Genomic DNA, 11155 nt, shown 5'->3' with positions numbered 1-11155 from the left:
ATCAAGTCAGCTATAATTTAAATGGAGGCATCTCACACTTGAGTCGGCCTCATTCCCAAATCATTTAATTATTTGAATTTTATAGGAGAAAGAATCTCTCGCTGCTACAATAACATCAACACTCCCTCTTAGCTAGGGAGATATTTTCCAGATATCTACATCATGGAGTCCCTCAACATGACGCCCACAATGGCTACATCCATTTGTGGAAAGCTCAAAGGTTCATGATGTAGTCTCTTAATGTGACGTTGTCATGGAGTCTCTCAACATGACATCCACCATGGCTACTCCCATGTGTGGAAAGAAACATGTGCACAAGTGTCCATCACAGAGTCTCTCAATGTGATGCCATCATGGAGTCTCTCAACATGATGTCTCATCTCAGTTTCAGAGATGAACAAGGGCTCGCACCTCATATTTCTCCGTCTCAGAGAAACATACACTACAAGGGCTTTCACCTCATATTTCTTTGTCTTAGAAAAACATACACTACAAGGGCTTTCACCTCATATTTCTCCGTCTTAGAGAAATATACACTACAAGGGTTTTCACATCGTATTTCTCCGTCTCAAAGAAATATACACACTACAAGGGCTTTCACCTCATATTTCTCCATCTTAGAAAAATATACATTACAACAGATCTTCATGATGATGTGACTCCCTCTAAAGTTCCAAGTACTTGCATCAACCTCCTGATCACCTTGTCCAAGGTTGCCTTTGTTGGTTTGTCAGACTCCCTCTGAATGTTAATTCCTCCTCTTTGAAGAACCTGATCACAATGACAATCTGAATAGGTTCTTCCTCTTTAAGAGATCTCTCCAATTATGTGCCACCAACTCAGCCCCATGGCAGCAAGTTGTGTCACAATTCTTCAGCCTGCGTGACTTCCTCATAGGATGCATCAAGCTCTTCCTCCCTTAAATGCAATCTCTCATCATTCTTATGCTCCTCGATCTGTCCCGGAAGCATCTTTAGAGATATTACTAATAGTTCATAGAATCAACCTATCCCGAAGAGAAATACGAATGCTAGAAGCATACATGATTCACTATTCCAAATAACTACATAAAAGATTCATGAACATTATTCAAGGGTTTGAAATACTTATCTCTTTATTGTCTAATCTTCCTCTCAATCCACTAATTGTTCTTTCATGATCTTTGCACCTAAAGATTTAGATATGCTCCAGATGTGCCCAGAATAGGAACAACAAACTTCCATTAAGACGGTGAATGTACCAACAACAAAATTCTGTATGATAAGATATGAATAGAAGCACCAATATATTTGTATCGCCAGGAATAACCCTCAAACAATCCAAGCAGTGATCAAACATTTTGAATGAAAAACATGCGTATATTGCAAATGATGCCTTGGACAATAATCTGTTTGGTTTCACGTATTTCATATATATACTGGCAAATCAACATATAAGAAATGTTTGTAGTACATTCTACCAATGCTCATTGAATTAATTTATAGAATGAAGGTACCCGAACTTCTATTCACTAGATACAGTATCTGTAGGAGGAGAAAGGCTTTGATTGGTGAGTGGCAAGAATCAGAGGCTACGTAGCCACGAGCGAACCAGGAGTCACTCCAAATGATATTCGCTATACTCAAATCCGTGTGTCCTTCGTGATTCCTATAGTGTCTGCAGCCCTAGGAGTTGATTGTGTATTTTGTCGATGGATCTTACAGGCTCACACGGTGTTGTATGATAAGATAAGAGCTTCACAGTAGACGCGAATGTTCAGGCCCTAGATGCTCGATCTTTTCCACTTATCCGCCTCCAATATAGACGTCTCCTCTTGAGTGCCACGCCAGTAGACTACATAAGATTCAATGCCTTTCAAAATGAACTTCATAAAGAATCTGCTTAATTAAATCTGATCGAATCTCTTGAACCCGCTTAGATACCATGTTAGTTTTAAGATTAGATTTAACATAAAGCAGAATATGCAACACATGAACAATAAACACAACGCTTTTACCCTGGGAAAACTCTCCTTCTTGAGGGAGAAAAACCCAGCCAATAGTATCTCTTATATTATTGAATAATACAAAAAAATTGCCTTTACAACTTGGCCAATCTCAAAGCCGATACAATGATGAAGTGAAGGCACCTCACTAGGCATGTATTTACAACAAAAATAACATCTCCTTAATAGGTATTGATCTGAAGCAATATGCCAATATGCTAAAGATATCAAACTCCTTCCTCAAGCGCTAGTTTGCTTACAATGTGTTAGATCCTCAAATGAATGAAGATCGCATGAGTATATAGGGGAAGAGCACCAATAGTTGAGCATGTACCAATTGTTGTGAGGGTTGTTGATACTTTTTGTTCCAAAAATTGAACAAATAAAACCTATTGTTTGAAACATAAAATATCAATTTTTGTTAGGAAATGTACCAATAGTCATTAGGAAATGTACTAATATTGTAAAAAGTAACCAATCAGGTGATGCCATATCAGCTGCACAACTATTGGGGCCTCTTTTGCACGCCTATTGGTCTCACTTTTTGGGGGGACTGTTTTGGACACCTTGGCAAAAAGCATGCTGATTTGGCACCATACTTGATGATGTGGCGCTGAAAGCTTAGTTATAAGCAGGGGGACTTGCCAAGTAAGCTACTGTAAAATATTGGAAGTGATTTGAAATTTCCACGTAAGATTTTGAGAAGTGCGAAGTTAGGGTGCTCAACTACTGGTGCTCTTCCCCTTTATATATATGCAAATCGAGGTGCCTTTTCAAGAATGATCAGCCCCAAGAGAGACGTCTTTACAAACATGAAATAGGATGACTTCTCATCACGTCGGCTATAATTTAAATGGAGGCGTCTCACACTTGAGTCGGCCTCATTCCCAAATCATTTAATTATTTGAATTTTATAGGAGAAAGAATCTCCCGCTGCTACAATAACATCAACAAAACTAAAACGTATGTTTTGGGCAAGAATTTTGCTGAGGAGCCTGCGGAATGAATGTTTGTGGTCAAACGCAGCAACTACAGATTGGACCTGAGCTAGCATCCAGACCTCACAATATTGTGTTATCACTGTATATACTACCTAGAGGCAAGAAAATTCATTTTGAGTTGTCATACAGTTCTATTAATCTTTTCAGATTTTGTGTGCATTTCGTGAATTTTATTTTATTTTTTAAAGACGAAAAAAGATGATTAAAATTTGTATTTTAGATATTCAATTTTCATTGCAGCTTTTCTGTTTTAACATCAGTCCCCAGATATAAGATATAACATGCATCGTATTGATTCAATAATGTTAGCTGCGTTCAATGCCATAAATCTCAAATAAAGCATTTAAGTCATAACAGCCGACAAAACAAGAAAAGGGCAAACTAACAAAATGAACATTATTCTAGTCAGCACACTAATCATTCCATGGATTTCAAGCAAGCTTAATTCTCTGAAATATCCTCATAATATCTCAGCAATATTAAACATCTCTTCTTATTAAAATGATCTAACCTTTGCAAGATACAGATTTACCAAGTGAAAAATTAAAATAAAGGAATCGTGAGCATCGACTGTTTGGAATTCACTAAGTGTGTGAACAGCATATGGCTATAATGGTGGGTTGCTACTTTTAGCCAATGAAGTGAAAAGATCTTTCCAGTTTTGCACCGTCTCCTCCCCATTAACTACCTAGCAAGAAAATCCCTTCACTTAGCTACAAACGCAGTAATATCATACAGAAACAGAAGTACAGATTTATGATTAACTGTAAATCGTGGAAGTTAGACTACCTCAAAAATAAGTCCCTTTTGAGGAGATGTATCAAGTGCCTCAACACAAATAGCTGCTGCATCTTCTTTGCTAAGCGATCCTTTGCTTGCACAACCCTGTAAACAAATGTTGGCTCGCATTTAACTTTTCCTGGCATAATAAAGTTAAAAATCTGCTAAAAGCATCTCCGTAATAGACAAGATAATGTTAGTAACCTCACTTACCCCTTCGAAGTTGAAGCCAAACTGACCGCCAGGTCTATCTTGTAATAGACCTGCTCTAACTATTGTGTACGGAATCCCTGATGTTATAATTGCCATCTCATTTTCCTCAGCTAAACTTTTAGCTTTGCCATTTATAAAAGCTTGAATACCACCATGGCTTCTAAACACAGCCAACTGCATCCTTTTAAATAACACAGGTTTTCATTTTCAAGTGGGTTAGTAAAAAGAACTTCAAGTGTAATGTCCCGTTTAATTTCTGAAGGCTTAAATGGAGCAAAAAGAATTAAAATTAATTATTTAATATTATTACCTAAAAATAAATTAAAAGGCAATATTTTTAATAATTAATGAAAGTGACTTTAATAAAAAAAGATTAATTAAAGTCATTAATGAATAATGTGCAGGAATGGAAGAAACTGAAAACAGTAATTATAAAAACAACCCTCAGAATTGGTATAAGTTATAGAATGGTTTATATTTTCTGACATTAATATTTCCGAGTTTCTCAGATTTACAGGCTCGGGACGAAAATTCTGAAGTCACCATTTTTGGTAGTGAGATTGATCTACCCTAGATGGTCTGGGAGGGGTCAGGTAGGCTTCTCAGTTGGTGTGGAACAATTGGAAGATTTGCATAATTTTTAAAGTCTCCATTGAAGACAAATTTACAAAATAAGAGTACTTTCAGGAGATACAGAGCAAGTCATCAGTTGAAGGTTTATTCCAGAGGTAATCTTCAGAATAAGTTGTTATTGCTGGGAAACAGATATTTTATTGCTGATAAATCAATATTAAGTTTTATTTTCAAAACATGATGGATTTCATGAGTTTGGCGTGAAGTTGGCCAGAGCTGAGCGATATTAATCTCACTGGAAATCATTTTAAGGAAAATATTTCTTCAATGCTATGCGAGGGAATTATCTGAGGAGTTGAATGCCTATTTTATTCTATGAAGATTGGTTGGCATATATATAATCATATTGCCCTTGTGGAAGTCGTGAGTGAAAGGAGAGCCGATGAACTGTATCGAGGCTATATAAAAATAATACACATTACTGGTGTGTGGTCTTCATGGTACTGGGCGATTCATATTCTTCTGAAGTCGTGGCAGTCAGAATCTAATAAGACAAGTGATTTGGAAGGGAGGCACATACAGACAAACTTGAATGAAGAGTTCACTCTTTGGTCATGGCAGTCATTGAACAATATTTCCTAAATATAATTGATTTGAACTTTCTTGTCTTCTTCAGGCTCATGTGGTGTAAGGTTCCATGTTTCCTGCTTTGAGATGATAGTTATCCAGATAAGACAAACTCAGATAAAATAAGCCATCAGAAGGAATTCCTGTGTCGCACGATTCTCTCATCATGCCGTGAGTTCTTCTTAGCCATTTGAGATTATTCAGGGTGTGTGCTTCCTTTTCCATTACCATATTTATGCATTGAGGAAAATATAACCACCAACCAGAGACAATACACAGCCTAGGGTGGTTTATACAGAATATCAATACATTAAATCGGGCCTGTTAACTGTGCATGAGTTATTTTTAATATGATGTTTATTACCAATGCGTGATTCATTGGTGACGGAATATCCTGGGGAGACGATTGAAAGAGTTTGGGAGTTGTCACGGCTATCATCCTTGCAAAGAAGGATGGTCTCAGACTACCATAGAGGGATACAGACGCCTGGAAATCGCTTCTTCAGGTAACCCCGTAAGGCCGTGAACTATCTTTAATGTGTGTATTCAAATGGGATGTTTATGCCAGTAGATAAGACTTTGAATAAATGGAAGCAAACTGTTCAGTAATCTTTTCATAAACAGAAAATATGTTCATGTCTTGAAAGATTTGTACCGTCAGGAATAAAATTTCCAATGAGATTCCTGTTTACAACAATAAACAACTATTTAAAATAGGAAATCTGTTCGTCCCAGTATTCTCTCCTATGATTCGCTACTTGTCTAAGAAACCAGTAAAGGATCAGTACATTGGTAAATTAAGTTCAGTTGTTTGCTTATGACAGAAGAATTGTCTTTCAGTATCATGTTGCCAAGTATATGTTTACAAAGATTAAACATCATGGACAGTACCATTTGAAACATAAACCATATACAGCAAACTATTGGTTATCAAGTTGGAATTTATTCAAATCAAGACCAGTGGATTTTACAATAAGCCACTTGAAAAACACATGAATACTCTTATGGCAGACAAATGATAAACAAAACACCAAATTATTCTAAACCAAGAAAACTGCAGACATAAAATTGAATATGAAAGAATCTCTTTATGATTGCTATGCCAATAAACTTATGCAATTAATACTATCCTCATCGAAGAGCTTTGTGATCATCATATAAACCAAAAAGCAAGAATCGCCAATAAAACGCGATTATACCCAATTAATCGGGGATTGGCAAAACTGACGATTTATTTCCGAAAATCGCGGTTTTTAATTGTTGACTTTCTTCAACGATTTTCAACGATTTTATCCAATTAAATCACGGATTAATCGCGCGATTAATCGTGATAAAATCGGGAGCCCGCGAAAAACCCTAAAGTCGCCAAAAAGGGGCACGAAATGAAAGAACGAATTGCTTTATATCTGCGCGACGTGGTAGGATTTGATGCCATATCGTGCGGGATTTCACGGAAGTAGATTTCACGGGTGGGTGTCTGCGAGATTAGGGTGACTGCGAAATTTCACGGCAATGGGAGATTTCACGGCAACTTCTTTCCTTTTCATTCTTCCTTCTCATCTTTCTCGGAGCTGCTGGAATTCCAGGTATTTTCCATTTCTTTGCAATTTTTAAATTTTATTTTTATATTAAGTTTTAACAGTCATATTTACTGTTAATATTTTATGCATATTTACAGTAATTCCATATTTACTGTTAATATTTTATGCATATTTTATCTGATTACACATCTAAAGAAATTCCCCAATCTGCCCTTTTAGTCTCTTGTAACTGTGTTCTTTTAAAATTAATTACAAATTAAATATAAAGCCTCCTCATTTTTTCGTAGACATAATATTTTATGAATTAGAACATTATGAGCCCAAACTTAATATTAAAATGATATACCCCGATATGAAATTAACAGGGAGAAGAATGTCACTGCATTCTGTCCAGTAATTTGGTTCCCCTTCTATTTCATAATGACCGGTAGTTTGGTTGATGTCAAAAATAAACCAAGGAATGGTAGAGCATTGAGATGCTTTCCTTTCAAATGACCTATTATATCTTCTAGGACAAAGTTGAGGAAGGAAAGGCATCTTCCATGCATTTCTGTCAGGTTCCGCATACTCTGTTATTCACCATTAGTGCTAGTATTAAAAATGATATGATTGTAAATATAACTGTAAATAGTTTATGTTGTTTATAACTAGGGAGGAGGATTCCAATTGCCAATGGCAACATTGGAATCCGCTTAAGGGCTGGGCCCTTTTCTCACTTCAAAGTGTAACGTGTACCCTTTAGGGCTGGGCCCTTTCTCACGCCACACTTAAAAGATTGTGTGTTCCCTTCAAATGGGCCGACCCTATAAAAGAACAAGCCACACATTAGATGAAATAAATCATTAAATGGTGCCAAGTTTAAATTAAACCAAGCCGACTTAATAAAGGTCAAGCATCATTTAAGTAAAGTACTTTTGGCAAGCATCAAACATAATCTTCATTTGTTCAACCCTCAAGCGCATTAGCTCTGCAATCTAGTGCGAAATCTGATTGGAGAAGTAGGCGAATTCATCTATCTGCTGCAAGTTAATTTTGTGCAAATACATCCGCACCTTGAAGGCGAATTCCATCCAAATGATGCAAAGTATGTCAGTTGTTTGAAGGCGTAATACTTCTGTCATATGAAGAGCTAGGCCATCAAGATGCAAATCTGAAGATGACATTTCCATTGATTTGAACAGCAAAGAAGTGTTGTTTACCCTAGGTGTTTTCATCAAGCTACCTAAGAGATAAGTATTGTAATCAGAATATTGAATATAATCCATAATCAAATCTGAGAATCTTTTCTGGTTGTGTTTTTCCTCCTAGGAGGTTTTCCCAGGGTAATAGTGTCTTGTTTCATTTTGCTTATCTTCTATGTTTGTTCCTAAGTCTGAAAATCATTAATTCTAACTGCAAACAATCTAATTTAATAGTTAAATTCTGATTTCTCAGTCTTCCATTAATCTGAAAGTATAAAACTCAACATGGTATCAGAGCTCTAGGTTATATATTAACTTTCAGATTTCAGTAGTCTTTAATTTCCAGTTTGCTGTTTCATTTTCAGTCAGGACAATGACAGGGCTGAAAGTTGAAGATAGGCTCGAAGGGGCACTTAACTTTGCTTCCTGGAAGGTTTGCATCTTACTTGCTCTTGAGGAAGATGATCTTCTTCAGTTTGTGCAAGACAAAGAGCTGACTGCGCCCACAGATCAAGAAGAATTAAAGCAATTCAAAAGGAATGCCCTCAAAGCCAGAAAGCTCATCATTGACTCAATTAGAGATCACCTTGTCACCTCCATCTCCAAGTTCACTACAGCTAGAGAGATATTCAAACATCTAGAAGGTATTAATGAGATCAATAACCTCAGTAGAGCAATTGCATTAAGGCAACAATTACTTCATATTAAAATGGCAAAGGAAGATTTAGTTATGTCTTACTTCATGAAGATCTCAAAACTAAAGGATCAACTAGGCACAATTGGACATGACATAGAAGACAAGGATATTGTCATGATATCATTAAATGGTCTTCCAGATTCATGGGATTTCTTCATTTAATCCATAAGTGGGAGATTTGAATTTCCAACCTTTGATCGTCTTTGGAACGATTGCCTTCATGAGGAATCTCACCTTGCCACAAGAGGAAAACTCAAGAGTCCTCAAGTGGATGATCAACATATGCTTGCAACCCAATGCAAAAAAGGTGGTAATTGGAAGAAGAATAATCCCAAGAAGAATAGAGATTTCAGACCACCTAGTTCTCAGTATTCTTGGAAGAAGCCAAGAGATCTCTCTCGTGTTCGATGTTTCAGATGTGACAAATTTGGTCACTATGCTAAAGAATGTCAGAATGAACCCACGCAAAGAGAAGTCAACCTAAATGACGTCTCAGAACAAAATGAAGACTTCTTATTCATCTCTACCTTGTCAAGCAGCATACCCATAGATAGTAACACATGGCTGATTGACAGTGGTGCTTCCAGACACATCACAGGCTATCGTGAACATCTTTTAGACTTAGTAGAAAAGGATATTAGTTTACATGTGGTAATTGGTGACGATGCTCGATATTCGGTAAGAGGTTCTGGCACTACTTTAAATTTAGACTCTGGTATTTCACTTCACCTTAGTGGTATCTTATTTGTTCTTGGAATTAAAAGAAATTTAATTTCTATTTCTTCTCTAGAAGATAAAGGTTATCGAGTAGCATTTTCTGAGGGTAAAGTACTTGCTTGGCCTAAGAAATCTAGTTTTAAATTTGCTCGTGTTATTGGAAATATATATGATAGTTTGTATACGCTTTCCACTAACCCTGTTCAAGCCCTCATTAATGAAGCCCTTGAATCCTGTGAGCTATGGCATAGAAGGCCTGGACACTTACACTTTCAAGCTCTTCCCTCTCTTGGAAAGATAGTTAAAGGTATGCCTGAACTCAGTAAATTTCATGATGATTCATGTAAAAATGTTAAAAGTCCTTTTCATAAAAGTGAAAGTAGAGCTAAAGAAAAACTAAAACTTGTTCAATCTAATTTATGTGGCCCTATGTCTATAGCATCTCCTAGTGGATTTCTTTATTATGTAATATTCATAGATGATTTCTCGAGGAAAACTTGGATCTATTTCTTAAAGTCTAAAGAATCTGATGAAGTCTTAAGTAGATTTAAAGAGTTTAAGGCATTGGTTGAAAACATTTCTGGTAAAAGAATTAAATGCTTAAGATCTGACAATGGAGGTGAGTATACCTTTGGCAGTTTTCATGACTTTTGTGTTGAGACAGGAATTAAGAGGGAGTTTTGTGTTCCCTACAATCCCCAGCAAAATGGTGTTGCTGAAAGAAAGAATAGAACTATTGTCGAGGCTACAAAGGCTATGATTCATGACCAAGATTTGCAGACATTTCTATGGGCTGAGGCTTCTAGAACAACAATATATATTCAAAATAGATGTCCCCACCGCGTTCTAAAGAATATGACTCCTGAAGAAGCCTTCACAGGATCCAAACCTGACATCAGCCACTTAAGAATTTTTGGAAGTCCTGTATATGTCCATGTGCCCAAAGAAAAGCGAACCAAGCTGGAGCCTTCCGAAAAGAAAGGAATGCTAGTTGGATACAGTGAATACTCCAAAGCTTTCAGGATCTATATTCTAGGTCAAAGATATGTTGAGGTAAGTAGGGATGTTACCTTTAAAGAAGATATTGCTTTTAATAAATCAAAAGGTTCTCCCTTTGTTGATAAAATTCATGATAATCAAGATATGAATGTCGATACTAACCTTGAGATTCAGATGGAGCCTGTTGAGCCTCCACCTCAAGAAGAGCATAATGATCCACCTGAGCCCATGGATCCCACTGATATACCTAGTGACATTGTTGTTAGCAAAAAGAGGCCACTTTGGGTGAGAAACACCATTCAAGAAGTTGAAAGATTTGCAGCTCCCAGTGGCACCTTCAAAGAAAGCAAGAGACCTCAAGTATTCTCCAACTATGTTGCATTGATGAGCAATCTCATTGAGTCTGAGCCATGCAATGTTGAAGAAGCCTTGAACCATCATGCCTGAAAGCTAGCTATGGATGAAGAATATCAGTCAATCATCAAGAATGATGTTTGGGACATAGTGCCTAGACCCAAAGGTAAATCTGTTGTTTCCTCTAAATGGTTATTTAAAATTAAACATAATGCTGATGGTAGTATTGAAAAATATAAAGCTAGATTTGTAGCTCGTGGTTTTTCTCAAAACGAAGGCATAGATCATGAAGAAACATTTGCTCCTGTTGCTAGATATACTTCTATTAGAACTATAATAGCTATTGCTGCAGCTAAAGGTTGGAAGCTGCATCAAATGGATGTTAAGACTGCTTTCCTTAATGGTGTCATTGAAGAAGAAGTCTATATTGAACAACCTGAGGGTTATGAGATTCATGAAAGAGATACTCATGTGTGTAGATTGAAGAA

At 36.6% G+C, this 11155-nt stretch overlaps 1 protein-coding gene across 2 annotated transcripts in view; it reads right to left on the bottom strand.

Moving 5' to 3' along the window:
* Positions 1 to 3440: 3440 nt before the first annotated feature.
* Positions 3441 to 11155, bottom strand: part of LOC131069168 (uncharacterized protein At2g37660, chloroplastic) — a 93090-nt gene continuing 85375 nt past the window's right edge. The window contains exons 7-9 of one of the 2 annotated variants that reach the window (XM_058004523.2): positions 3979 to 4152; positions 3775 to 3870; positions 3441 to 3669 (exon numbers count right to left, since the gene is read on the bottom strand). In XM_058004523.2, coding sequence (XP_057860506.1) covers positions 3529 to 3669; positions 3775 to 3870; positions 3979 to 4152 — 411 coding nt within the window. In that variant the 3' untranslated portion in view covers positions 3441 to 3528. Of the gene's footprint in view, positions 3674 to 3774; positions 3871 to 3978; positions 4153 to 11155 lie in introns of both variants that reach the window. The other variant, XM_058004525.2, reaches the window with a different exon arrangement.

This window comes from Cryptomeria japonica, chromosome 5 (genome assembly GCF_030272615.1).
Source record: "Cryptomeria japonica chromosome 5, Sugi_1.0, whole genome shotgun sequence".
NCBI lineage: Eukaryota > Viridiplantae > Streptophyta > Pinopsida > Cupressales > Cupressaceae > Cryptomeria > Cryptomeria japonica.
This window is presented reverse-complemented; position numbering and strand designations above follow the sequence as displayed.